The sequence below is a fragment of the Salvelinus alpinus genome, chromosome 27 (assembly GCF_045679555.1).
Source record: "Salvelinus alpinus chromosome 27, SLU_Salpinus.1, whole genome shotgun sequence".
Classification (NCBI taxonomy): domain Eukaryota; kingdom Metazoa; phylum Chordata; class Actinopteri; order Salmoniformes; family Salmonidae; genus Salvelinus; species Salvelinus alpinus.
The window spans coordinates 44,104,860-44,131,194 of NC_092112.1; the positions used below are offsets into that span (position 1 = coordinate 44,104,860).

At 42.3% G+C, this 26,335-nt stretch overlaps 1 protein-coding gene across 1 annotated transcript in view; it reads right to left on the reverse strand.

The window, feature by feature from the left end:
• LOC139556640 (ATPase family AAA domain-containing protein 2B-like) overlaps positions 1-26,335 on the reverse strand; it is a 128,773-nt gene that overhangs the window by 92,921 nt on the left and 9,517 nt on the right. The window contains exons 2-10 of the mRNA XM_071370837.1: positions 2,395-2,549; positions 2,203-2,234; positions 1,940-2,072; positions 1,604-1,700; positions 1,299-1,416; positions 1,061-1,204; positions 742-817; positions 531-632; positions 80-307 (exon numbers count right to left, since the gene is read on the reverse strand). Coding sequence (XP_071226938.1) covers positions 80-307; positions 531-632; positions 742-817; positions 1,061-1,204; positions 1,299-1,416; positions 1,604-1,700; positions 1,940-2,072; positions 2,203-2,234; positions 2,395-2,549 — 1,085 coding nt within the window. The remainder of the gene's footprint in view (positions 1-79; positions 308-530; positions 633-741; positions 818-1,060; positions 1,205-1,298; positions 1,417-1,603; positions 1,701-1,939; positions 2,073-2,202; positions 2,235-2,394; positions 2,550-26,335) is intronic.

Sequence of the window (26,335 nt, forward strand, 5' to 3'; positions counted from 1 at the left end):
ATTGCAAACAAAAGAGGATACATGCTTGATATGTCTGAACATGAATTAATCTGCGTTTCCAGGTGACTTTGGTCTTTACCTCGGGGGCTGTATCTTGAACCTTTCGAAGACTTCTGGATAGAGTAGAGGGAAGACCACCATCTCCTTCAGAGACTGGATGTGGTTGGACAGCCCTCCTACGCTGTCAAACTTCACTGAGATGTCCAGATTCATGGGGTCCACATCAGCGAGGCTAGCTCCCACCTTAGCCCTGTCCCTCAGCACCCCACTGGCCAGGTCCTCTGCTCGCAGGTTCAAAGGCAGACATCTTTATAAATAAATACAGGTGATAAAGATGAGTCAATGTGTGGTGAGCTTTCAGTTGCATAACGGCTGCCATGTATCACCGGGTTTGAAGTGAAGCTAATGTGCTATACAGGACAGGTGGTGACCGGAAAGTGATTTTACCTAGTGAAAAGCTATTAATAAATTGTATCTAATATCAAAATCCACTAGGTGAGTGACAGAGAAAAAGGAGGAGAGGTATTCACCTGTTCCTGGCCCGGGTCATGCTTTTGCTTTTCCTCCTCTCAAACCTCTCCTCGTCAGACGACGACGTGGTGTCGCTACTGTGGATGGCATGCTTCTTCACTCTGGACCAGACGAGAGGAAAGGAAGACAAAAAACAAATCACTCCATGTCAACGTACTTTAGGTAAGCAGTGTTTTGAAATTATTTTTCATGGGGGGGAACAACACCCACCGTATATGGCTTCTCCTTGCTGGGGATCTGTGGGTGTCAAACAGGGAGGGGATGGTTTGTTTTCTGTTGACGGGCTCTGGAACGCATTCAGGGAGACACAAGATGTTAAAAGCAGCAGCACTCAAGAAGTATAAAACAAAGACAATATCAGGAAATGGTTTTACGCAGGAAAAGGAACGTTTCAGGCAGAGGGCCAGTTTCCCAGACCTACATTAAGACTACTCCTTTACTATAAGGCACGCTCAATGGAAAATCTGGGTCCAGGAAGCTACCCTTAGTGTTGCAGAAAAATCACACAATAATCAATGTTTTTCATTACCTATAGGTGGCGCCTCGTATCTCTGTACGGTCTTGCGTTGTCTCAGGTTGTACGGTCTGTCGTTCCCCTCTCCAGCCTCCTCTGCCTCGTCTCGTTCATCATCATCCTCCTCTGCTTCGTCATCCTCTTCTTCACCGTGAGATTCTAAGAAGTAAACAAGATATGTTTGTGAAAATATCATCTTGTGAGCAAGCAAGCAACACCAACAAACTACAGTTCTCTCCAAACTAAGACAAACCTTCAGTCCCCTCTTCCGATTCTGTCTTGCTCATGTCTTTGTGGTGTGTCTGCATGCCAAAGGTGTTCCTGCGCAGCGCCTTCCTCCTCTTCACACGAGAATACATGTCCATGCTTTCCTAGAAGATCAGGAGTGGAGGATACGCACGTTTAGCTTAGTCTGGCTAACACCTCGAATTCCTCGCGTCAGCCAGGCTACGTTTAGCTAGCTGGCTTGCCATCATAACATCTACCACTGGAGAAAGTTACCAAGAACCCACTTTCATATGGCATGATACAGATTGACTGGCTGATTGACAGACTTACCACCTCAGTGTCTGTCCACATGCGGAGTCTCTCCACCTCCCTGTTCTGTCTGATGCTGCTGATGTTGTCCATTTCCTGAAGAACTGCCTCCGCCGTGCTGACAATACATTTACATTTTAGTCATTTAGCAGACACTACTGTAAATCGCTTTGGATTAGAGCGAGTGCATACATTTTCAAACACACACATCAGTATCGATTCATACCGCATACCTCTGACGTCTTCGCTTTCTGTTTTACAGTTCATCCATCTCCACCCCGGTACCACCAGGTCTGAGGCCTCGTCTTCCTATAGGGAAGTGTGTGTGCGTCTTCCCATAGGGTGTGTGTGTGTTACCTGTTGACGAGCTGGTCAAACAGCAGGCTCTGGTTGAGGTGTTCAAACTGGCTCTTCCTCACTTGGCAGCTCCTCTTCCGGTCAACATGGCCGTTCATGTGAGCGTGGTCTCCTGCCCCCTCCTCCTTATGGGCTGCAGGGGTCAAAGGTAACAGGTCAAAAATAAAGAGGTCCCATCTAACTAATAGTCCAACTAATACTGTACCTACACACAAATAATGTTATCATGGTCTTAAAATAACAAATGAAAACGTTGACGTTACCATTTCCATTTTGCAGGGCGCCAGATGACAACCTGAAATACATTGAGATGTGTAAATATAAACACATTGCACAAAAAGACTGCCCCATTCTCAGACACAGTCAACAGATGGGGCTGAACCCAGTCCACACGGCCAGTACATGAACTCAACCCAGAACTGTCTGTCAAAGAGGCTGTTCTTTTGCCTGCTCACCTGGTGCGGTAGGTGGGCATGCCCCAGGAGACCCTCTGGCCCTTGGCCTGGGGGGAGGGAGAGGTGTCGCTGGAGCTGGTCTGTCTACGGGTTCGCTTCGAGGGAGGGGACAGTCCAGGACTGCTGGGACAGCTCACATCACTACTGGGATCCTTCTAAAAGGGGAGGAGAGAGAGTGGTTAGAGAGATGGAGATTGGAGAGCGGGCGCAAAAGAGCGGGAGATAGCTGGCGCAAAAGAGCGGGAGCAAAAGAGCGGGAGAGCGCGGGCGCAAAAGAGCGGGAGAGCGCGGGCGCAAAAGAGCGGGAGAGCGCGGGCGCAAAAGAGCGGGAGAGCGCGGGCGCAAAAGAGCGCGGGCGCAAAAGAGCGGGGGCGCAAAAGAGCGGGAGAGCGCGGGCGCAAAAGAGCGGGGGCGCAAAAGAGAGCGGGAGGGAGAGAGTGGTTAGAGAGATGGAGATTGGAGAGCCAGCGCAAAAGAGCAGGAGAAAGCAAGAGCACGAAAGCAAGCACGAAAGTGCGGGAGAGAGCACAAAAGAGATGGAGAGCGTGAGAGATGCCCACACATTCCACCTACAGAGAGATTAACCTAGAGAAGTGTCCCCTCAGCCAACTGGTTCTAGGGCTCCGTTCAAACACACAGGGCCCCAGGACAGTAACACAATTGGACCCAACCAAATTATGAGAAAAATATAAACACACTGGAAAGAATCAAACAAACAAAAAACATACCAAAATGGAACACTATCTGGCCCTAAACAGAAAGTATACAGTAGCAGAATACCTGACCACTGTGACAAACCCAAAATTAAGAAAGTCCTTGAATTAGATAGGAAACTACGCTGCACTTCCTTACTTCCTGCCAAAGGTATGACCATATTAGAACCACTTATTTCCCACAGATCACAGACCCACAATGAATTTGGAAACAAACATTGATAAACTCCCATATCTGTTAGCACAACGTGCAATCACAGCGGCAAAGTTTATGACCCATTGCCATGAAAACAGGGCAACCAGTGGCGCACAAACATTGTAAATACAACCAATACTTATCTTCCCCTACCGTTTGTACTACAACTACTGGCACATTGTTAAAAACACTGCACATTGCTGATAACATTTGAAACGTCTATCCTTTTGAAACCTTTAAGAGTGCAATGTTTACTGTACTTTGGTTTTTTTCAGTTTTGTTTAATCCACTTGCTTTGGCAATAGAAACGTGTTTCCCATGCCAATAAAGCACCGTTGAATTGGTAAGAGGGAGGGAGGAATAACACGTATCATGTAGATACACTTCTTAATAGCGGGAGTGTTTACTAATAAGCAATTGTTTTGTTAGCCTAGTCTGTCTATTAAAACGCCCATGCGGTAGCCTACCGTTTGTAAAACAGGCAATTTACCGTTAATCCCCATCATTTGGTTACATTAATTTATGTTAATGCATGTATTAATTACAGCAATTCACCGTTCTCATTCTCAAGTCGAAACATTGTTTGCAGAGTTCACAACCTGCTACGCTTGTGATAAAAAATTTGGGATCGATTTCATACCATAATTTACGCGCTCCATGTGAGCAGTGAGCATGTGTCTGGTTTCTCTGTCCTGCTATGTTACCTTAGCTCACCCGCCTGAGCACGCATAGAAGTACTTGGCCTGCTTCATGAAAATGTCAAATGCAGGAAAGTGCCCAGCTGGGCTTCAGCCATTTTTTTGTTTTTTACCTCACACAGCCATTCAAATTATAATAGTTCCTCACAGTATTTGAAAAATCTTCCCAACACTCTCCCCTCGATATTAAATGTAGCTGATGAATAGGCTATGGACATGTTGCGCGTGTATTTGTTTCTATATTAATGATTCTCAATTTCATCTTCAAACTATCGCATTGCTGTCCCTTTCATACTTTGCTTGTCAATTCATTATCTCAAACCCTGACTACACAGCGTGCGTGAGCGTTGCAATTTTTTTTTTAGGAATATATGTTATTCAATTATTGCGCGGGCCAACGAGCGTCTGCGGTGCCAAGGGCTAAAATAGAAGTCATTCCTATTTCTGACACAAATCGCGCTGCAAGTCCTGCCTCTCCCATCTCCTCATTGGTTTATAGAAGCAGGTACCCACGTGTCATCTCCTCATTGGTTATACCCACGTGGGTGATTGAAAGACGAACTGTTTTGCCGGTTGTCGTGGTAATACTATGAAAGTGTAGATGCCAATCACCGTATAAGTTAAAATATGAAAAAGCCTGGAAGGAGGAGAGATGACTAGAAACGATTCGGTTGGCCGTTTTATGTGTGGATTAATTGTCGAAGTAGAGGACCTTGTGCATTTCAGGTAAAATAACAACTCAATGTTTATATCCCAGGACAAATTGGCGAGCAACAGCAACCTAGTTTAATAGGACAAATTAGCTAGCAAGTGCAAGCTAACTAGCTAAATTGCCATACAGGTTTAATGCTTTTCGACCTGTCCTCAAATTAATCTCATTGGTTCAGAGTTTGTTTTGATATTTTAACCTGCGTGTCATGATCGCGTTTGGTGTAGGGGGACAAAATAAATGTATGCACGATGGCGCACACGCGCGCAGCCGGTTTGGGTTCCGTGTTATAGCTTACTTTCAGCAAGCCTAAGGTAGGCCTAGGTTTTTTGTTTTGTTTTGTATAGGTTTCAAGCAAAGGAGAAATATTTTGGAAATAGTGGGGAATAACCCATGGGCCTTCGTTTGAATGGTTTTGTGTGTCGAAAAAGGATATGTATTACATTTTTGTATAAAAAGCTAACAGATGAGGACAAAGCAGGCATATATCTTTATTGTGACTCCATTAATGTTGTCATTACAGAAATGTGACAGATTCTTTACAACCTGGCATTTATTAATTTGTTAACAGGCCTGAAATACATAAGTAATAACTTCAATAATAATAATAATAATGAAATGCCATAACAAAGTGTAATGACTTGTTTCAAATACGTTTTATTAAGAAGCATATCCATGTAAACAAGTGTACAAGCAGAATTGTGACATCCCCCTTTTGACCCCCCTCCCCTAGGGCTGTTACAGTGACCGCCACACCGGCGATCACGTCATGACTGCAGTCAAATTCGACGTGACCGTTTAGTTATAATTAGGCTTCTCCAAGCTCTGATGCTGCTGATGGTCATTAGTAGCCTACCAAACTTGCCAACTGTCTGGTACTCAGCTCTTTATTGTCCCTCTAATCACTCTGACATAAATGCAAAAGTTTTAGAAAATAAAATCCAACACTGAGAGCCCATGAGCTGTTGTGCATGGTTTGCCCATGAGCTGTTGTGCAAGGTTTCTATAGGCTATGCAATTGCGTCAGGAAACAGTTAATGGCCTCTATTAAAAAGAGGATCCCATCAGCTTTCTATAGGCTAGGCCTATATATATTTACTCATCAACTTACCTAATATTAAGCACATAGCGTCGCTTTACAACAGGAGTATAGCCTATCTAGCCTGCATGAAAAAGGAACCATGGGAAAAGCATCCTCCCGTCGCTATTTAAGTGGATACTGTAGATGACATGTGTGGTCCATTCTAAATCAAAACTAATCACACACATTTTGTATTTGTAAAGACTACATTAAATTAAGAATATCCTGATGTGTGACAATAATACATCATTCAGAATTGATAGGCTATTACTTGTGAATAAGACGCAGCATGCGCAAGTAAGGCAAGAAATGGATTGCCTTTTTTTGCGGCTTTTTCAAATCATAGTAGCACAGCTCATGTAGCCTAGCCCATAGACCTGTATGTTTTAATGAGGTTTGTATCAGAACTAAAGTGATGAAATAACTTCATAAAATGAAGTACATTAATCTGCTTTATAACCAGTGTCGAGCCTAACTGGCATTCATAGGCTGTGGTAAATTTGGTAAATATGTTTTACCCTTAAAAAGGCACTTATTATAAAGCATTAAATGCACGTCTCTCTTGAGAACAGTGCAAATGCAATCGATAATCACATCAAACACCATCAAAACAGCCTATCATTCTTTTAAAACTCACCTCACTGTAATGATCAATTTCAAGAAAGAAGTTCAACAGCAGGTTAAAACAGTGTAAACAATATGGACAGCGCTTTCTAAGGTGATGATGAATTCAAAACACCCCATATGCATAGAGTTTACACATAGGCATCAAATATATGGACTTGTTTAACACTTTCTTGCTTACTACATGATTCCATAAGTGTTATTTCATAGATTTTATGTATAAAATAATACTTTTGACTGGTATTGTATATTTGAATATTCATATTGACAAATGTATCATGTTTTATTCATATTTGATATCATTCCTAATTTAACTAGGCCTGTCTTCCATTAAGTAACTGAAGCAGACCTAATGTTAATTAATGTATCATATGTTTTGATTATTTAAAAAGCCTATGCAAATTCCAATACAAAATGAGTTTACCCTAATTGGGCAACTCAACTGTCTGGTTGAGATGCTTGCGATTCGGTATCTATCAAATTTTAAGTCATACAAATAAATAAATAATTCTGGCCTATATTAAGGCTAAATACAGTTTTCAGAAAAATACTTTTTTGATATGAATTTATTGGTGTGCCAATTAAAGGATTAACATGACACGTTGTTGCTCCTTGCTAAAACAAGCAAGGTGTAGCCAATGAGTCTTGCTCCCCTCCACGCAGCACATACAAATAAAATGAATAGAACGGCCTTGGAAACTATAACCCTGGCAATTTGACTGGTAAACTCATGGGTTCACTTGCAATGGCTGCCTGGTAACCTGATGCAATAATTTCCATTGTAATGTAGAATGTTCATTCAAATGGTGTTAATTGATGTGTCACATGCAATTGAATGTATTTTATGTAGTTGAGTTGAATCAACATTTCCTGCTTTTACTTCCTGCTTTGCTTCTAGCAATGGCCACCAGTCCACCCATTATGCCATCATTGGCTTGAATGGGGACACCCGTTCTATTCATTCTGTTTCTGGGACTAGCTGACCCCTACTTTTATTATTATTTTTGCACTGACTCTTGCACAGGCTTGATGTATACTCACTAGACTAACCTCACACCAGTGTTCCCTCCCTCGCCGTTCATTTAAGTGTGGTGCTGCGCCACTGCAGAGTCAGTGCCGCCACACCAAAAGAAACATCCTATTTCTACCAAAAATAGTTTAAATAAAGTTCTGTAAAGCACATTCGCTTTTCTTGGTAAAAAAGACAATCAGTCTGGGTCCAGCACAGTTCTAAAGGTTATTTATCTCTGTGAGCTGTGGCAGGCAGCCTGCAACTCAAGTGCTCGATACAGATGCTCTGCAGCCCGAAACACAATTCACTTGGAATCACTTCAGAATGCACCTGCATGAGAAACGGCACTCCAGGGACCAGTGTGCGAGTGACCAGTGCGCCATACAGAAGCTCTGCAGCGCGAAACACAATTCACTTGAATCACCTGAGTGCACCTGCGTGAGAAACTGCAAGAAAGGTACGTTAGCTTGTTTGTCCAACTACATAAGCTAGCTACAACCTAAAAACTCGAACATAATTTCTATCTATAATATTGCTGAAACAATTCAAACGGCAATTCGCTATAGAATATCCACAAGTATGTTGATGACAGAAACTAACGTAACTAGTCTAGCTAATTAGCTAACTTTAGCTAGCTCGTTTGGAACTGTATCAAGTGCAAGCAAGATAGCTACATTTATCTGGATTTGATTGGATTTTTTTCCCCCTCAGATGAGTTTTAAATATTTCCAGCCACAGCAGCGAAAGAGAAAGGGGGAGCAGAGACAAAGTGTCAGGTAACGTTAACTTAGCTAACATCAAATCAGCCTGAATTAAATTAAACTTTCTTTAGTTAGCTAACTCTTTAAAAGCTTAAGCTATCATTTTTATAACAAGTGTATGGCTTACTTTACTAGACAGAGAAGAGGCAGAATCCCTGGAGTGAGGTAGAGATGCATGAGGGACAGAGTGGAGCAGAGGAGAGAGCCAGGAGGGGAGATGGAAGGAGAATTGGAGGAGAGCAGAGAGGATGAGAAGCGTTGATAAAAGGAGAGGAGACAGGAGTAAGGCCAAGTGAGCACCACCGCCAATCCGGATGAGACCCAAAGTGTCTTAAAATTGACAGACTGAAGCTGTGGCTATATAATACGCCGCATGGTTAGTCCGATTTCCTTTAATTGGGCAAAATTATTTTTTTGCATATTTAGTCTGTACTAGTCTACATCATTATGTGTAGTGTTGTAATGCTTGCTAGCTGTAATAGGTATTGCCCCAAACACCAGTAATTTCGCTAAACTACACTCTACATCGCGTCTAGGAATGTTCTGCCACCTGTGCCGTCAACATAAGCAAGCTGCTTATAGGTGTGCGTCAAAGCGCCCTTTTATTGAAATAGGGGCCCAGATTCATCAGATGGACTATATTAACCGGCACCCAGGGACAGAGCACCACATGGAAAGTGAGGGCCCATGGAATGCTGGCAAAAGGTAGAGTGTTCTATTGGATCCTCCCATTTCTCAAAATGTATTCTAATTTAAAAGACGCCTCAGACTGTGCACTAACTGTGGCTCAATAATAACGCATTATGCCCGTAGCTGTTCACAGGCTCCTCAATCATGGTTGCATTTCAGCCAACCACAGTGCTTGAGCACGAGGCCTCATTGGGGGTTTTAAATGTCTGTACCATCTAACAAAGCAGGGGCAGGCCCATCACACATAATAGTGGCCAAAATGTTTAAGATTCTGGCTCAGGTTGTGGATGCTCCATGCCATCCAGACATCTGTACCCATTGGCCTGGAAGCTGATGAAACTACAGATGAAGCAAATAATAAGCAGCTGGATTTTTATGTCAGGTATTATTGCAATACAAGTTTAAAAAAATGATTTAATTGTGATATTCTACAGTCATCCATGAGTAATAATGCATGTGTATGGATTTTTGTATGTTTTCCAGATACAAGGACCAAGAGGGACACCTTTACAACTACTTTGTGGACCTGGTGTCAGTCCCTGATGGCAAGGCAGACACCATCGTTATCGCCATCAAGGAGGTACTGCACATCAAAAAGACACCAACAGAGAGATTGTACGGCCTGGGCACTGATGGGGCTGCAGTGATGACTGGTATGGACACAACAAAGTCTTAGAATGAACAATGTCTTCTTTTTTTACAGTACGTCTTGTGATTAGGGTTGCACATTTTGGGGAATATTCAGAGGTGGAAACTTTCCGTGGGAATTAACAGGAATATATGCAAATTAATATGAATACCATTTAAATGTAGATGGTTTTTGCATTGGATATATTTACCATATCATATGGAGACAAACAAACTTTGTAGTAGACACAATTGCAAATTTAATCCTTCCAATAGAAATAAACAACTTATTTACGAATTGAACTTGAATTAAATGAGTTGACACTTCACATGGGATGATTTCACTGAACCAAATAAAGGGAATATTGAATGATCCCCAATGTTCCCCATTGCATCTCCCAAAAAATGTTTTTAACATACATCTGTAAAATGATCAGCTAGAAACTAAAGCTTTGGTTGTCTTCCTCTCAGGATTCCATGTCTTCTCCCTGGACCTCCTCAATGTCCACCTCTTGAACATCAGACTGAGGCCTCATCTTCACGGTCACTTTCCAACCTTGTTGAGGATGGCTCGTTGTCAGGCTCAAAAAGCCACAAATTTGCCTGGATTTTTCAACCCTTATATTGGTCAGCCTGTTGCGTGCTTTGGTGTGTGTCCCCAAACAAGGACCAGTTGCGCTCTGAGACGGCTGCTGATGGTGGGACTTGGAGGATGATGAAGGCAAAAGGGGAAAGAGCCTCAGATCCACAAAGTCCCTTCCACCAGGTGGCTGATGAGATATGTTGACTGCCATATTGCATCTCTATACCAAAGCCCTTGCTTGGAAGTGTACTTCGCCAGACTGCCAAGAACCTTGCCCTCATCCAGCCCAAGGTGGCGAGACACAGTAGTGATGACACCATAGGCCTTGTTGATCTCTGCACCAGACAGGATGCTCTTGCCAGCATACTTGGGGTCCAACATGTACGCTGCAGCGTGTATGGGCTTCAGGCAGAAGTCTTCACGCTTTATGATGTATTTCAGAACTGCAGTTTCCTCTGCTTGGAGCAACAGTGAAGTTGGCAGGGCAGTACAGATTTCTCCTCTTACATCTGCAAGCAGAGTCTGAACATCAGACAGGATGGCATTGTCTCCCTCAATTCATGCAATGGCTACTGCTATAGGATTCATGAGTTTCAGGCTGCTTCACCACTCTCTCCCAAAATAAATCATCCAGGAGGATCCTCTTGATGGGGCTGTCCATATCAGCAGACTGATATGGCCATTTCTTGGAGACTCCTTCCCCTCCAGGAGACTGTCAAACATGATGACAACACCACCCCAATGGGTGTTGCTGGGAAGATTCAATGTGGTGCTCTTATTCTTCTCACTTTGCTTGGTGAGAGGGATTGCTGCTATAACTTGATGACCCTTCACATACCTAACCATTTCCTTGGCTCTATTGTATCCATTGTTTTCAGTGCCATGATGTCCTTGAGGAGCAGATTCAATGCATGAGCAGCACAGCCAATGGGTAGGACTCCTTCATGTTCGCAGCATTGTCTGTCACCAGCGTAAATACCTTCTGTGGTCCAAGGTCATTGACTGCCTTCAGCTCATCTGCAATGTAGAGAACGGTGTGTCTGTTGTCGCTTGTGTCTGCGCTCTTGTAGAATACTGGTTGAAGGGTGGAGCTTATGTAGTTAATTATTCCTTGCCCACGAACATTCAACCACCCATCAGAGATGACTGCAATAGTCTGCTTTCTCTATGATTTGCTTGACCTTCACTTGAACTCTGTTCAACTCAGCATCCAGCAAATCCTTCATTCAACTACCTACCTCATCCCCATATTTGTTTTTCTGCACACCAGTATTTCTACTTGCACATATATCACTCGTGTAAATTGCTCAATTGTAATTACTTCCCCACTATTGGCCTATTTATTGCCTTACCTCCTTACTTCATTTGCCCACACTGTATACAGATTTCTCTATTGTGTTTTTGGCTGTGCGTTTGTTTATCCCATGTGTAACTCTTTCGTTTTTGTTGCACTGCTTTGATTTATCTTGGCCAGGTCGCAGTTGTAAATGAGAACTTGTTCTCAACTGGCCTACCTGGTTAAATATATAGATTTTTTAAATTAGTAGATAAAGCATGTCTGGTTGGAGGGGTGTATGCTGGGCGAAGAACATTCATTAATCTCGTCCAATACACATTGCCTGTGAGCATCAGAGGTGAACCAGTTGCATACACAGCTCGAGCAAGACATTCACCAGCATTTCTCTGACTACGTTCCTCCATTGAGTCAAAAAATAATAATCTTCTTCCAGGAGGGCATGAGCTGTTGCTATCGATAAGGTGTCTAATTCATAATTTTCACCTCTAATAGAGCGCTTGGTCAGATGATTCTGCATTTTGTTGCATTCTACACATATGATTTGGCACAGTATTTGCAAATGTACACAGCTTTTCCTTCTACATAAGCTGCAGTGAAATGTCTCCACACATCAGATAGTGCCCGTGGCATTTTCCTGTTAAGATTAGGAAAAAAATGAGTAAAAAAACAAATACAATTCCATGTACAGATAAATAGTTGAGCAGTTAGATTAAACAACTCCTTTGTAAGATAAATGTTTTCAAATGAAACATGTATGGAAATAGGTGAATTAACACTCCTCAGTTAGCAGGCTCAAGCAAGCTAAAACCCACATGGTAGCAAAAAGTAATTAGCAGAAATTGTTAACAAGTTAGAAATGATTTAAACACACTTTGCTATATGCTACTATTTACGAGTTAACAAAAAAATAATTTCACCCCACCCAGTATTCTAATCAAAATTTACCAGAAAGCATGTAGTTCTTGGCTCAGACAGTGTAGTAGTGTGGGCTCAATAGCATCTCATTAGCGTGCAAGATCTTGAGAATCAGCTGAACATGTGATGGAAGAATGCGCACTTTGCATGCAGAGGGTTGCAATTCCATTGAATTGGGGATAGTTGAACCAAAATATGCCACAAGACCTAGAATTGCCTTGTGTATCCCACAAAAAAGGTTCACTGTTATAAGCTAACCTTTTGGATGAATTTAAGTAAAATTCCCCAAATTCCAGGGCTTAACTTCCTATGATTTTTTTTAAAATCTACCGGAAAGTTTCCAACCCTTTGCAACCCTAGATTCAAGGCACCCAGACCTCCGTCCCAGATATCGCCGTTTCTTGCTCCTGCTAATGATGGGGATGAGGGTGTTGTCGGGTGTCTGGAGTAAATCCTTCGCATCCGCCACGTTAATGAAAATAATATTCTTCCAGTACGGGGTGAGTAATCACTGTCCTGAGATCTAGAAGCTCTTTCGGTCATAATAGACGTGGCATAAACATTATGTACAAAAGTTACAAATAACGCTAAAAAACACGAACAATAGCGCGATTGGTTAGGGGACCATAAAATGTCAACTATCTTCTCCGACGCCATCAACATCCTTGGTTGCAACACTCACTGCCGTGTTCCAAACTGCCTCGAAGCAACGTCGGCTCAAGAACTGTTCGTTGGGAGCCTCAGGAAATAGGTTTCCATGGCCGAGCAGCCACACACAAGCTTAATATCACTATGTGCAATGCCAAGCGTCGGCTGCATGGCGTAAAGATGGCCACCATTGGACTCTGGAGCAGTGGAAACGTGTTCTCTGGAGTGATGACTCACGCTTCACCATCTGGCAGTCAACGGCCGAATCCTGGTTTGGCGGATGCCAAGAGAACGCTACCTGCCCCAATGCATAGTGCCAACTGTAAAGTTTGGTGGAGGAGGAATAATGGTCTGGGGCTGCTTTTCATGGTTCGGGCTAGGCCCCTTAGTTCAAGTGACGGGAAATCTTAACGCTACAGCATACAATGACATGCTAGACGATTCTGTGCTTCAAACTTTGTGGCAACAGTTTGGGGAAGGCCCTTTCCTGTTTCAGCATGACAATGTACCTGTGCACAAAGCGACATCCATACAGAAATGGTTTGTCGAGATCGGTGTGGAAGAACTTGGCTGGCATGCACAGAGCCCTAACCTCAACCCCATCAAACACCTTTGGGATGAATTGGAACACCGACTGTGAACCAGGCGTAATCTCCCAACATCATAAATGCTCGTGGCTGAATGGAAGCAAGTCCCCACAGCAATGTTCCAACCTCTAGTGGAAAGCCTTCCCAGGAGAGTGGAGGCTATTATAGCAGTAAAGGGGGAATCAACTCCATATTAATGCCCAATGATTTTGGAATGAGATGTTTGACGAGCAGGTGTCCACACACTTGGTCATGCAGTGTGTGTATTGCAATTAGAACAATTCTATATCCATTGTGATTTGATACTGCGATTTGATGCTCCAAACATATTGCTCACCACGAGACAGCACAGGAAAACGCTTCTGTGTACACACACACACGTTCAAAAGTTTGGGGTCACTTAGAAATGTTCTTCTTTTTGAAAGAAAAGCACATTTTTGTCCAACTAAAATAACATCAAATTAATCAGAAATACAGTGTAGACATTATTAATGTTGTAAATGACTATTGTAGCTAGAAACGGCAGATTTTTTATGGAATATCTACATAGGCCCATTATCAGCAACCATCACTCCTGTGTTCCAATGGCACATGGTGTTAGCTAATCCAAGGTTATCATTTTAAAATGCTAATTGATCATTAGAAACCCCTTTTGCAATTATGTTAGCAAATCTGAAACATTTTCTGATTAAAGAAGCAATAAAACTGGCCTTTATACTAGTTGAGAATCTGGAGCAACAGCATTTAATAAATAAAACATTTAAGGAGTGGATCAGCTTAATATTGCGGAAAGAATGCTGCTTCCATCAATGTAATTGTCTGCATCATTTCTAATCCCCCATATATTTTGGGGGTAAATATATATATCCATATACGCATGCATACATATACACATATATAAATACACATACCTACATACTTTTAAGAAATAATTGTATTATTTTTCCCCGCAAACCCTACCACCCTTCCCCCAATTGGAGTAAACTAATAAACACTTCGGCTTTTACCTTCAGTTTATACATCTTATACACATTTTACAGACAATCTATTTTACAATAGTTATATTTTGTTTGTTTTAAGTCCTTCCTCTATTTCTGATGTCCATCCACTTTGATTTTTATTTGTAACTGTGCTATTTCACAAAAGTACTGAACCTACACTGCTCAAAAAAACAAAATGGGAACACTTAAACAACACAATGTAACTCCAAGTCAATCACACTTCTGTGAAATCAAACTGTCCACTTAGGAAGCAACACTGATTGACAATAAATTTCACATGCTGTTGTGCAAATGGAATAGACAACAGGTGGAAATTATAGGCAATTAGCAAGACACCCCCAATAAAGGAGTGGTTCTGCAGGTGGTGACCACAGACCACTTCTCAGTTCCTATGCTTCCTGGCTGATGTTTTGGTCACTTTTGAATGCTGGCGGTGCTTTCACTCTAGTGGTAGCATGAGACGGTTGTCTACAACCCACACAAGTGGCTCAGGTAGTGCAGCTCATCCAGGATGGCACATCAATGCGAGCTGTGGCAAGAAGGTTTGCTGTGTCTGTCAGCGTAGTGTCCAGAGCATGGAGGCGCTATCAGGAGACAGGCCAGTACATCAGGAGACTAGGAGGAGGCCAACAACCCAGCAGCAGGACCGCTACCTCCGCCTTTGTGCAAGGAGGAGCAGGAGGAGCACTGCCAGCGCCCTGCAAAATGACCTCCAGCAGGCCACAACTGTGCATGTGTCTGCTCAAACGGTCAGAAACAGACTCCACGAGGGTGGTATGAGGGCCCGACATCCACAGGTGGGGGTTGTGCTTACAGCCCAACACCGTGCAGGACGTTTGGCATTTGCCAGAGAACACCAAGATTGGCAAAATCGCCACTGGCGCCCTGTGCTCTTCACAGATGAAAGCAGGTTCACACTGAGCACATGTGACAGACGTGACAGAGTCTGGAGACGCCGTGGAGAACGTTCTGCTGCCTGCAACATCCTCCAGCATGACCGGTTTGGCGGTGGGTCAGTCATGGTGTGGGGTGGGATTTCTTTGGGGGGCCGCACAGCCCTCCATGTGCTCGCCAGAGGTAGCCTGACTGCCATTAGGTACCGAGATGAGATCCTCAGACCCCTTGTGAGACCATATGCTGGTGCGGTTGGCCCTGGGTTCCTCCTAATGCAAGACAATGCTAGACCTCATGTGGCTGGAGTGTGTCAGCAGGTCCTGCAAGAGGAAGGCATTGATGCTATGGACTGGCACGCCCGTTCCCCAGACCTGAATCAAATTGAGCACATCTGGGACATCATGTCTCGCTCCATCCACCAACGCCACGTTGCACCACAGACTGTCCAGGAGTTGGCGGATGCTTTAGTCCAGGTCTGGGAGGAGATCCCTCAGGAGACCATCCGCCACCTCATCAGGAGCATGCCCAGGCGTTGTAGGGAGGTCATACAGGCACGTGGAGCCCACACACACTACTGAGCCTCATTTTGACTTGTTTTAAGGACATTACGTCAAAGTTGGATCAGCCTGTAGTGTGGTTTTCCACTTTAATTTTGAGTGTGACTCCAAATCCAGACCTCCATGGGTTGATAAATTTGATTTCCATTGATAATTTTTGTGTGATTTTGTTGTCAGCACATTCAACTATGTAAAGAAAAAAGTATTTAATAAGAATATTTCATTCATTCAGATCTAGCATGTGTTATTTTAGTGTTCCCTTTATTTTTTTGAGCAGTGTATATACATTTTACAGACCCCGTATGTTTTACATTGGTTATCTTGTTATTAGTCCCGCCCTTCAGCTCCATTCAACCCCTCCCATCTATCTCTCAACATCATCCATTTTGGATTTCTATTTGCCATATATTTATCATCAACTGTGCTGTGATGTTTCACAAAAGAATTTAACCTTTCTATTCTCATTGCTTCTACAGACTGTAAATTAAAAATATATTTTTCTGCTAAAATAATTATTATATTATTGATTGACTGACTACGGCTTTTCAAATCACCCAGTATTGCTATCTGCAGCGTTAGTTCTAGGCAAATGTTGCAATTCTTCAGCCATTCCTGGACCTGGGACCAAAAACGAGCTACATATGGACAATACCAAAATAAATGATCTAATGACTGCCTCCTCACAGCAGAATCTGCATAGCTGGGAAGATTGTTATATATATATACAGTGGGGAGAACAAGTATTTGATACACTGCCGATTTTGCAGGTTTTCCTACTTACAAAGCATGTAGAGGTCTGTCATTTTTATCATAGGTACACTTCAACTGTGAGACACGGAATCTAAAACAAAAATCCAGAAAATCACATTGTATGATTTTTAAGTAATTAATTTGCATTTTATTGCATGACATAAGTATTTGATCACCTACCAACCAGTAAGAATTCCGGCTCTCACAGAACTGTTAGTTTTTCTTTAAGAAGCCCTCCTGTTCTCCACTCATTACCTGTATTAACTGCACCTGTTTGAACTCGTTACCTGTATAAAAGACACCTGTCCACACACTCAATCAAACAGACTCCAACCTCTCCACAATGGCCAAGACCAGAGAGCTGTGTAAGGACATCAGGGATAAATTGTAGACCTGTACAAGGCTGGGATGGGCTACAGGACAATAGCCAAGCAGCTTGGTGAGAAGGCAACAACTGTTGGCACAATTATTAGAAAATGGAAGAAGTTCAAGATGACGGTCAATCACCCTCGGTCTGGGGCTCCATGCAAGATCTCACCTCGTGGGGCATCAATGATCATGAGGAATGTGAGGGATCAGCCCAGAACTACACGGCAGGACCTGGTCAATGACCTGAAGAGAGCTGGGACCACAGTCTCAAAGAAAACCATTAGTAACACACTACGCCGTCATGGATTAAAATCCTGCAGCGCACGCAAGGTCCCCCTGCTCAAGCCAGCGCATGTCCAGGCCCGTCTGAAGTTTGCCAATGACCATCTGGATGATCCAGAGGAGGAATGGGAGAAGGTCATGTGGTCTGATGAGACAAAAATAGAGCTTTTTGCTCTAAACTCCACTCGCCGTGTTTGGAGGAATAGAAGGATGAGTACAACCCCAAGAACACCATCCCAACCGTGAAGCATGGAGGTGGAAACATCATTCTTTGGGGATGCTTTTCTGCAAAGGGGACAGGACGACTGCACCGTATTGAGGGGAGGATGGATGGGGCCATGTATCGCGAGATCTTGGCCAACAACCTCCTTCCCTCAGTAAGAGCATTGAAGATGGGTCGTGGCTGGGTCTTCCAGCATGACAACGACACGAAGCACACAGCCATGGCAACTAAGGAGTGGCTCCGTAAGAAGCATCTCAAGGTCCTGGAGTGGCCTAGCCAGTCTCCAGACCTGAACCCAATAGAAAATCTTTGGAGGGAGCTGAAAGTCCGTATTGCCCAGCGACAGCCCCGAAACCTGAAGGATCTGGAGAAGATCTGTAGGGAGGAGTGGGCCAAAATCCCTGCTGCAGTGTGTGCAAACCTAGTCAAGAACTACAGGAAACGTATGATCTCTGTAATTGCAAACAAAGGTTTCTGTACCAAATATTAAGTTCTGCTTTTCTGATGTATCAAATACTTATGTCATGCAATAAAATGCAAATGAATTACTTAAAAATCATACAATGTGATTTTCTGGATTTTTGTTTTAGATTCCGTCTCTCATAGTTGAAGTGTACCTATGATAAAAATTACAGACCTCTACATGCTTTGTAAGTAGGAAAACCTGCAAAATCGTCAGTGTATCAAATACTTGTTCTCCCCACTGTATATATATATATATGGGGGATACATTCTATTGGTTGCAAGAATTTTGTATAGTAATTTAAATTGACAAATGTGAAGTTCTGAATCCGGTGTTGTTTTGCGGATCAATTCATAAACCATGTGCCATGGAATGGGTACATCGAAAATCTCTTCCCAACTATTTTGCAATTTATACGACACAGCTGTCAGTTTTTTGGTCCTTAAATGAAATTGGTAAATGTTTTTATTTATCACACTTTTCTTGAACCATTTATGTTCTTTAATACAGGGCCGACATACAAGTTCCTTACTTTTTTCCCCTTCTACTTGCCTCTTCCATTTTTGTGGTAATGCTGCAATGAATTGGTTGTAATTTTGGGTAGAGCAGACATTTCCATATGTCTGTGTTAGCTGCATGTGTGACAACTCCACCAGTCCTATTTATGATATCATTCACAAATTATACCTTTAAACATGTCTTCAAAAAAGTTTTTTTATCAATTAGTATACTTGAATTTAACCACAATATTTGTTGTATGATTTGTTCTGTCTTTTCAGGTGGATTAAACTGAAATTGCAACCAACTTTCTAAGGCTTGTTTAGAAAATAAAGATATTTTGGAGATAATTTCCTTTTCAAACAACTGAAAGTGAGCAGGTGTAATCTGAATAAAGGGAAAAAGGCCCTTCTTGAATATAGGATGAGACATTCCTACCAATTTACTAGAGAACCAGTTTGGATTTAAGTATAACTTTTGTATGACTAATGCCTTTATTGAGAGGTCTAATGCTTTAATATTTAATCATTTCTGCCCTCCGAATTCATATTCGTTATATATATAGGCCCTTTTAATTTTATCTGGCTTGCCGTTCCAAATTAAATTGAATATTTTTTTTTCATATAATTTAAAAAGCAGGTCACTAGGTGTAGGCAAAACCATAAGCAAATAGGTAAACTGTGATATAACTAAAGAGTTAATCAAGGTGATTTTTCCACAAATAGACAGGCTACTTTTCCATGGTAGCAAGATCTTTATTTTTGCTAACTTTCTATACAAATTTATTGGAGTGAGATCATTTCTTTCTTTTGGGATTTGTATACCGAGTATGTCCACATCTCCGTCAAACCATTTAATTGGTAAACTGCATGGTAATGTAAAATTTGAATTTTTTTGTGATCCAATACGTAATATAGTACACTTATCATAATTTGGTTTTAATCCAGAGAGGATAGCAAAAGTATTTAGATCCTCTATGAGGCCGTGAAGAAATTCTAATTGTGGTTTAAAAAGAAAACATGAATCAGGGTACAATTACACCTTAGTTTTTAAACCACGGATTTCTAATCCCTTAATATTATTGTTTGATATAATTTTAACAGCTAACATTTCGATGGTAATAATAAATAGATATGCCAATAGTGGACAACCTTGTTTTACTCCTCTAGATAGTTTTAAACTTTCTGAGATGTAGCCATTATTTACTATTTTACACCTAGGGTGACTATACATAACTTTAACCCATTTTACAAAGAGATTCCCCAAAATGTAAATATTCTAGGCATTTATAAATAAACTCCAGTTGTATTTTATCAAAAGCCTTTTCAAAATCAGCTATGAACACCCGGCCTGGTGTCCCCGATATTTCATAGTATTCTATTGTTTCCAGTACTTGTCTTATATTATCTCCAATGTATCGTCCATGTATAAAAATAAAAATAAAATAAAAAGTCTGATTAGGATGAATAGTATCTGACAATACTTTTTTAATTCTATGCGCCAAGCATTTTGCTAGGATTTTTGCATCACAACACTGAAGTGTAAGAGGTCTCCATTTTTTTTTTTAAATGGACTGGATCTTTATATATACACCACTTGGGTCCTGTTTCAGTAATAATGATATCAGACCTTGTTGCGTGTCTGATAATTTACCATTTATATAGGAGTGGTTAAAACATGCTAATAATGGTCCTTTGAGTATATCAAAAAGAGTTTGTCTACTTCCACTGGTATGCCATCCAGCCCTGGAGTTTTCCATCCTTAAAGGCCCCAATTGCATCAAGAAGTTCCTCCTCCTCCTCTGTAATTTGGCCTTCACATGAGTCTTTCTGTAGAGATGTTAATTTTACATTATTATTAGGATAAAAATCCATACAATTAGTTTCAGTTAGTGGAGATGGAGGAGACTGAAACGAAAACATATTCTTAAAGTACTTTACATTCTCTTTCAAAATATCATTCGGCGAATCATGCGTGACTCCATTTGTAACACGTTTTTTTGGTAGCATTTCTATATTGAAGATTGAAAAAGAATTTGGTGCATTTTTCAGCATATCCCATCCAGTTAGCTTTATTTTTATAATACACTACTCAAAAAAATAAAGGGAACACTTAAACAACACAATGTAACTCCAAGTCAATCACACTTCTGTGAAATCAAACTGTCCACTTAGGAAGCAACACTGATTGACAATACATTTCACATGCTGTTGTGCAAATGGAATAGACAAAAGGTGGAAATTATAGGCAATTAGCAAGACACCCCCAAAAAAGGAGTGATTCTGCAGGTGGTGACCACAGACCACTTCTCAGTTCCTATGCTTCCTGGCTGATGTTTTGGTCACTTTTGAATGCTGGCGGTGCTCTCACTCTAGTGGTAGCATGAGACGGAGTCTACAACCCACACAAGTGGCTCAGGTAGTGCAGTTCATCCAGGATGGCACATCAATGCGAGCTGTGGTAAAAAGGTTTGCTGTGTCTGTCAGCGTAGTGTCCAGAGCATGGAGGCGCTACCAGGAGACAGGCCAGTACATCAGGAGACGTGGAGGAGGCCGTAGGAGGGCAACAACCCAGCAGCAGGACCGCTACCTCCGCCTTTGTGCAAGGAGGTGCACTGCTAGAGCCCTGCAAAATGACCTCCAGCAGGCCACAAATGTGCATGTGTCAGCATATGGTCTCACAAGGGGTCTGAGGATCTCATCTCGGTACCTAATGGCAGTCAGACCTCTAGCGAGCACATGGAGGGCTGTGCGGCCCCACAAAGAAATGCCACCCCACACGATGACTGACCCATCGCCAAACCGGTCATGCTGGAGGATGTTGCAGGCAGCAGAACGTTCTCCACGGCGTCTCCAGACTCTGTCACGTCTGTCACATGTGCTCATGTGCTCAGTGTGAACCTGCTATCATCTGTGAAGAGCACAGGGCGCCAGTGGCGAATTTGCCAATCTTGGTGTTCTCTGGCAAATGCCAAACGTCCTGCACGGTGTTGGGCTGTAAGCACAACCCCCACCTGTGGACGTCGGGCCCTCATACCACCCTCATGGAGTCTGTTTCTGACCGTTTGAGCAGACACATGCACATTTGTGGCCTGCTGGAGGTCATTTTGCAGGGCGCTGGCAGTGCACCTTCTTGCACAAAGGCGGAGGTAGCGGTCCTGCTGCTGGGTTGTTGCCCTCCTACGGCCTCCTCCACGTCTTCTGATGTACTGGCCTGTCTCCTGGTAGCGCCTCCATGCTCTGGACACTACGCTGACAGACACAGCAAACCTTTTTACCACAGCTCGCATTGATGTGCCATCCTGGATGAACTGCACTACCTGAGCCACTTGTGTGGGTTGTAGACTCCGTCTCATGCTACCACTAGAGTGAGAGCACCGCCAGCATTCAAACGTGACCAAAACATCAGCCAGGAAGCATAGGAACTGAGAAGTGGTCTGTGGTCACCACCTGCAGAATCACTCCTTTTTTGGGGGTGTCTTGCTAATTGCCTATAATTTCCACCTTTTGTCTATTCCATTTGCACAACAGCATGTGAAATGTATTGTCAATCAGTGTTGCTTCCTAAGTGGACAGTTTGATTTCACAGAAGTGTGATTGACTTGGAGTTACATTGTGTTGTTTAAGTGTTCCCTTTATTTTTTTGAGCAGTGTATATTACACACTGGATCTTTGAATAAGTTCCTCCATTTCTTTTTCCTCTAACTTATTCTGTGCCTCTATGGTACAGTTTTTATTGCTATCTAACTGTACTGTTAGACCTTCAATTTCCTTTGTTAATATGGACTCTTGATCTAAATTGCTTTTGTTTCATAGATGAGTACTAAATTGCATGGCCTCTAACGGCACACTTAAGTTTCCTTTACAATAAGGGGATGTGCTGTACCTATGTTATGTCTGAAAAAGTCAGTTATAAATTCTTCTGTCCTAGTTCTAAACAATTTATCATCTAGTAGGCTTTGATTAAATTTCCAATATCCTCGTCCACGTGGAAATTCTGTAAGAGTAATATATATGCCAATTATGTGATGATCCGACCACATTCTGTCCCCTATCAACACTTTTTAAACTTTTGGTGCCAGAAAGTAGTGAAGACAACTAGCTTGACAGCCTCCGCCATGTATATCTCACTAGGTCAGGGTATTTAAGTCTCCATATATCCACCAATTCCAATATATCCATGACATTCATGATTTCCTTAAGTGCCTGAGGGTGATAGTTTGTAGTGTGATTTCCTTTCCGGTCCATAGAGGTATTTAAGACCGTATTAAAATCTCCCACCATAATAATAGAGTCTAGTGTTCCTTGTAGAGTTGATAAATTCTTATATATATATTTTCAAAGAAGCTTGGATCATCACTATTCGGACCGTATAGGTTAATAAGCCATATCTGTTTATTGTCCAATAACATATTTAAAATAATCCATCTACCTTGATGATCTGTTTGGACAATTTGCACATTTGGATCAAAATTACTGTTAATTAAAACCATCACCCCTTTTGAATTTCTTTGCCCATGGGAGAAATATTTCGCCCCCCCAAGTTCTTTTTCCACAAAACTTCATCTAAAATTGTTGAATGGGTTTCCTGTAAACAATAGATATTATATTCCTTCTCTGTTAGCCAGATAAATACTGATCGCCTTTTCTTATTATCTGGAACATCATTTGTGGATTCGATTACAGGCTCAAAATGGCCAGAAACAAAGAACTTTCTTCTGAAACTATTCTTGTTCTGAGAAATTAAGGCTATTCCATGCGAGAAATTGCCAAGAAACTGTTCACAGAACAGTGCAAACGGGCTCTAACCAGAATAGAAAGAGTGGGAGGCGCCGGTGCACAACTGAGCAAGCTTCATTAAATAGTACCCACAAAACACCAGTCTTGACGTCAACAGTGAAAAGACGACTCCGGGATGCTGGCAGAGTTCCTCTGTCTAGTGTCTATGTTCTTTTGCCCATTTTAATCTTTCATTTTTATTGGCCAGTACGAGATCTTCAGTTTCTTGGCAATTTCTCGCATGGAATAGCCTTCATTTCTCACCACAACAATAGACTGACGAGTTTCAGAAGAAAGATCTTTGTTTCTGGCCATTTTGGGCCTTTAATCGAATCCACAAATGCTCCAGATACTCAAGGCGGCCAGTTGTATTGCGCTCCGCTACAAGACCATGGTGCTTGCCTACGGAGCTGTGAGGGGAACGGCACCTCCGTACCTTCAGGCTCTGATCAGGCCCTACACCCAAACAAGGGCACTGCGTTCATCCTCCTCTGGCCTGCTCGCCTCCCTACCTCTGAGGAAGTACAGTTCCCGCTCAGCCCAGTCAAAACTGTTCGCTGCTCTGGCACCCCAATGGTGGAACAAACTCCCTCACGACGCCAGGTCAGCGGAGTCAATCACCACCTTCCAGAGACACCTGAAACCCCACCTCTTTAAGGAATACCTAGGATAGGATAAAGTAATCCCTCTAACCCCCCCCCCACCCCTTAAAAGAGTTAGATGCACTATTGTAAAGTGGTTGTTCCACTGGATATCATAAGGTGAATGCACCAATTTGTAAGTCGCTCTGGATAAGAGCGTCTGCTAAATGACTTAAATGTAATGTAAATGTATTGCTTCTTTAATCAGAACAGTTTTCAGCTGTGCTAACAGAATTGCAAAGGGGTTTTCTAATGATCAATAAGCATTTAAAAATGATAAACTTGGATTAGCTAACAACGTGCCATTGGAACACAGGAGTGATGGTTGCCGATAATGGGCCTCTGTACACCTGTACAATATGTAGATATTCCATTAAAAATCAGCTGTTTCCAGCTACAATAGTCATTTACAACATTAACAATGTCTACACTGTATTTCAGATCAATTTGATGTTATTTTAATGGACAAAAAACAAGGACATTTCTAAGTGACCCCGAACTTTTGAACGGTAGTGTTAAAGGGGGGTGAATGAGCCAATTGTAAGCTGGGGATGATTAGGTGACCGTGATGGTATGAGGGCCAGATTGGTAATTTAGCCAGGACACCAGCCCTGCTTAGCTTCAGACGCAAGCCAGCAGTGGGATGCAGGGTGGTGTGTGTGTATATAACAAAATAAAGTTATAAATTGATACTTTGAGCAATACTTAAGGACCGTGTTCTGTTCAGTCATTGGTGTGTGATGCACATCCCTTCTTGTCTGGCCGATAGGCAGACTAGTCTCCCTGTAGGCTGCTAGCAGTGGTCTATGGCAGCAGACAGGCTATTGTGTTGTATCAATAAGGAAGGAATGACATACAAGTACCAAGGACATGCCATCGCTATACTCCTCTGTGTTTTATGGTTCAGTCAGTGCGTCAAGTCTCGCTGTCTGTCTCCTTCCTCCCCACCTCAATCTCTTCCCTTGCTCTCTCAATTCAATTAAAAAGTGGCTTTGTTGGCATAGGAAACATGTTTACATTGGCAAAGCAAGTGAAGTAAACAAAATGACAAAAACCAACAAAAGCTAAATTAAACAAAACGACAACAGCCATTAACAGTAAGCATTACACAAACAAAGTTAAGCGAATAATCACTTTTAAATAATATTTTAGCAGTTAAATGTAGTATAACATTTTTAAAAGTTTCAGAAGCTATGTACAGTGTTGGAACAATGTGCAGAATGCACAAATGACGAGGAAATAAAAATGGGCAGATAAATATAGGTTATATTTACATTGGTGTTTCTGACCCACTGGTTGACCTTTTCTTGTGGCATCGGCTCACAAATTCTGCTGCTGGGATTGCACACTGCAATCCCAGCAATCCCAGTATTTCGCCTAACAGATATGGGAGTTTGTCAATTTGATTTGTGGGTTGTGAAATTTGAGGGAAATATGTCTCTTATATTGTCATTCACATGGCAGGAGGTTAGAAAGTGCAGCGCGGTTTCCATCCCAATTCTGAAAGTTCTTCGCCCAGCATACACCCCTCCAACCAGACATGCTTTATCTACTCATTTGCTGGATGCAGAGCTCAAGTGAAGGTCAAGCAAATCATAGAGAAAGAAGACTATTGCAATAATCTCTGATGGGTGGTCGAATGTTCGTGGGCAAGGAATAATTAACTACATCTCCACCCTTCAACCAGTATTCTACAAGAGCACAGACAAGGGACAACAGACACACAAGTCTCTACATTGCAGCTGAGCTGAAGGCAGTCAATGACCTTGGACCACAGAAGGTATTTGCACTGGTGACAGACAATGCTGCGAACATGAAGGAGTCCTACCCATTGGCTGTGCTGCTCATGCATTGAATCTGCTCCTCAAGGACATCATGGCACTGAAAACAATGGATACAATAGAGCCAAGGAAATGGTTAGGTATGTGAAGGGTCATCAAGTTATAGCAGCAATCCCTCTCACCAAGCAAAGTGAGAAGAATAAGAGCACCACATTGAATCTTCCCAGCAACACCCATTGGGGTGGTGTTGTCATCATGTTTGACAGTCTCCTGGAGGGGAAAGAGTCACCAAGAAATGGCCATATCAGTCTGCTGATATGGACAGCCCCATCAAGAGGATCCTCCTGGATGAGGTATTTTGGGAGAGTGGTAAGCAGCCTGAAACCTATAGCAGTAGCCATTGCACGGATTGAGGGAGACAATGCTATCCTGTTTGATGTTCAGACTCTGCTTGCAGATGTAAGAGAATGAATCCGTACTGCCCTGCCAACTTCACTGTTGCTTCAAGCAGAGGAAACTGCAGTTCTGAAAAACGTCAAAGCGTGAAGACTTCTGCCTGAAGC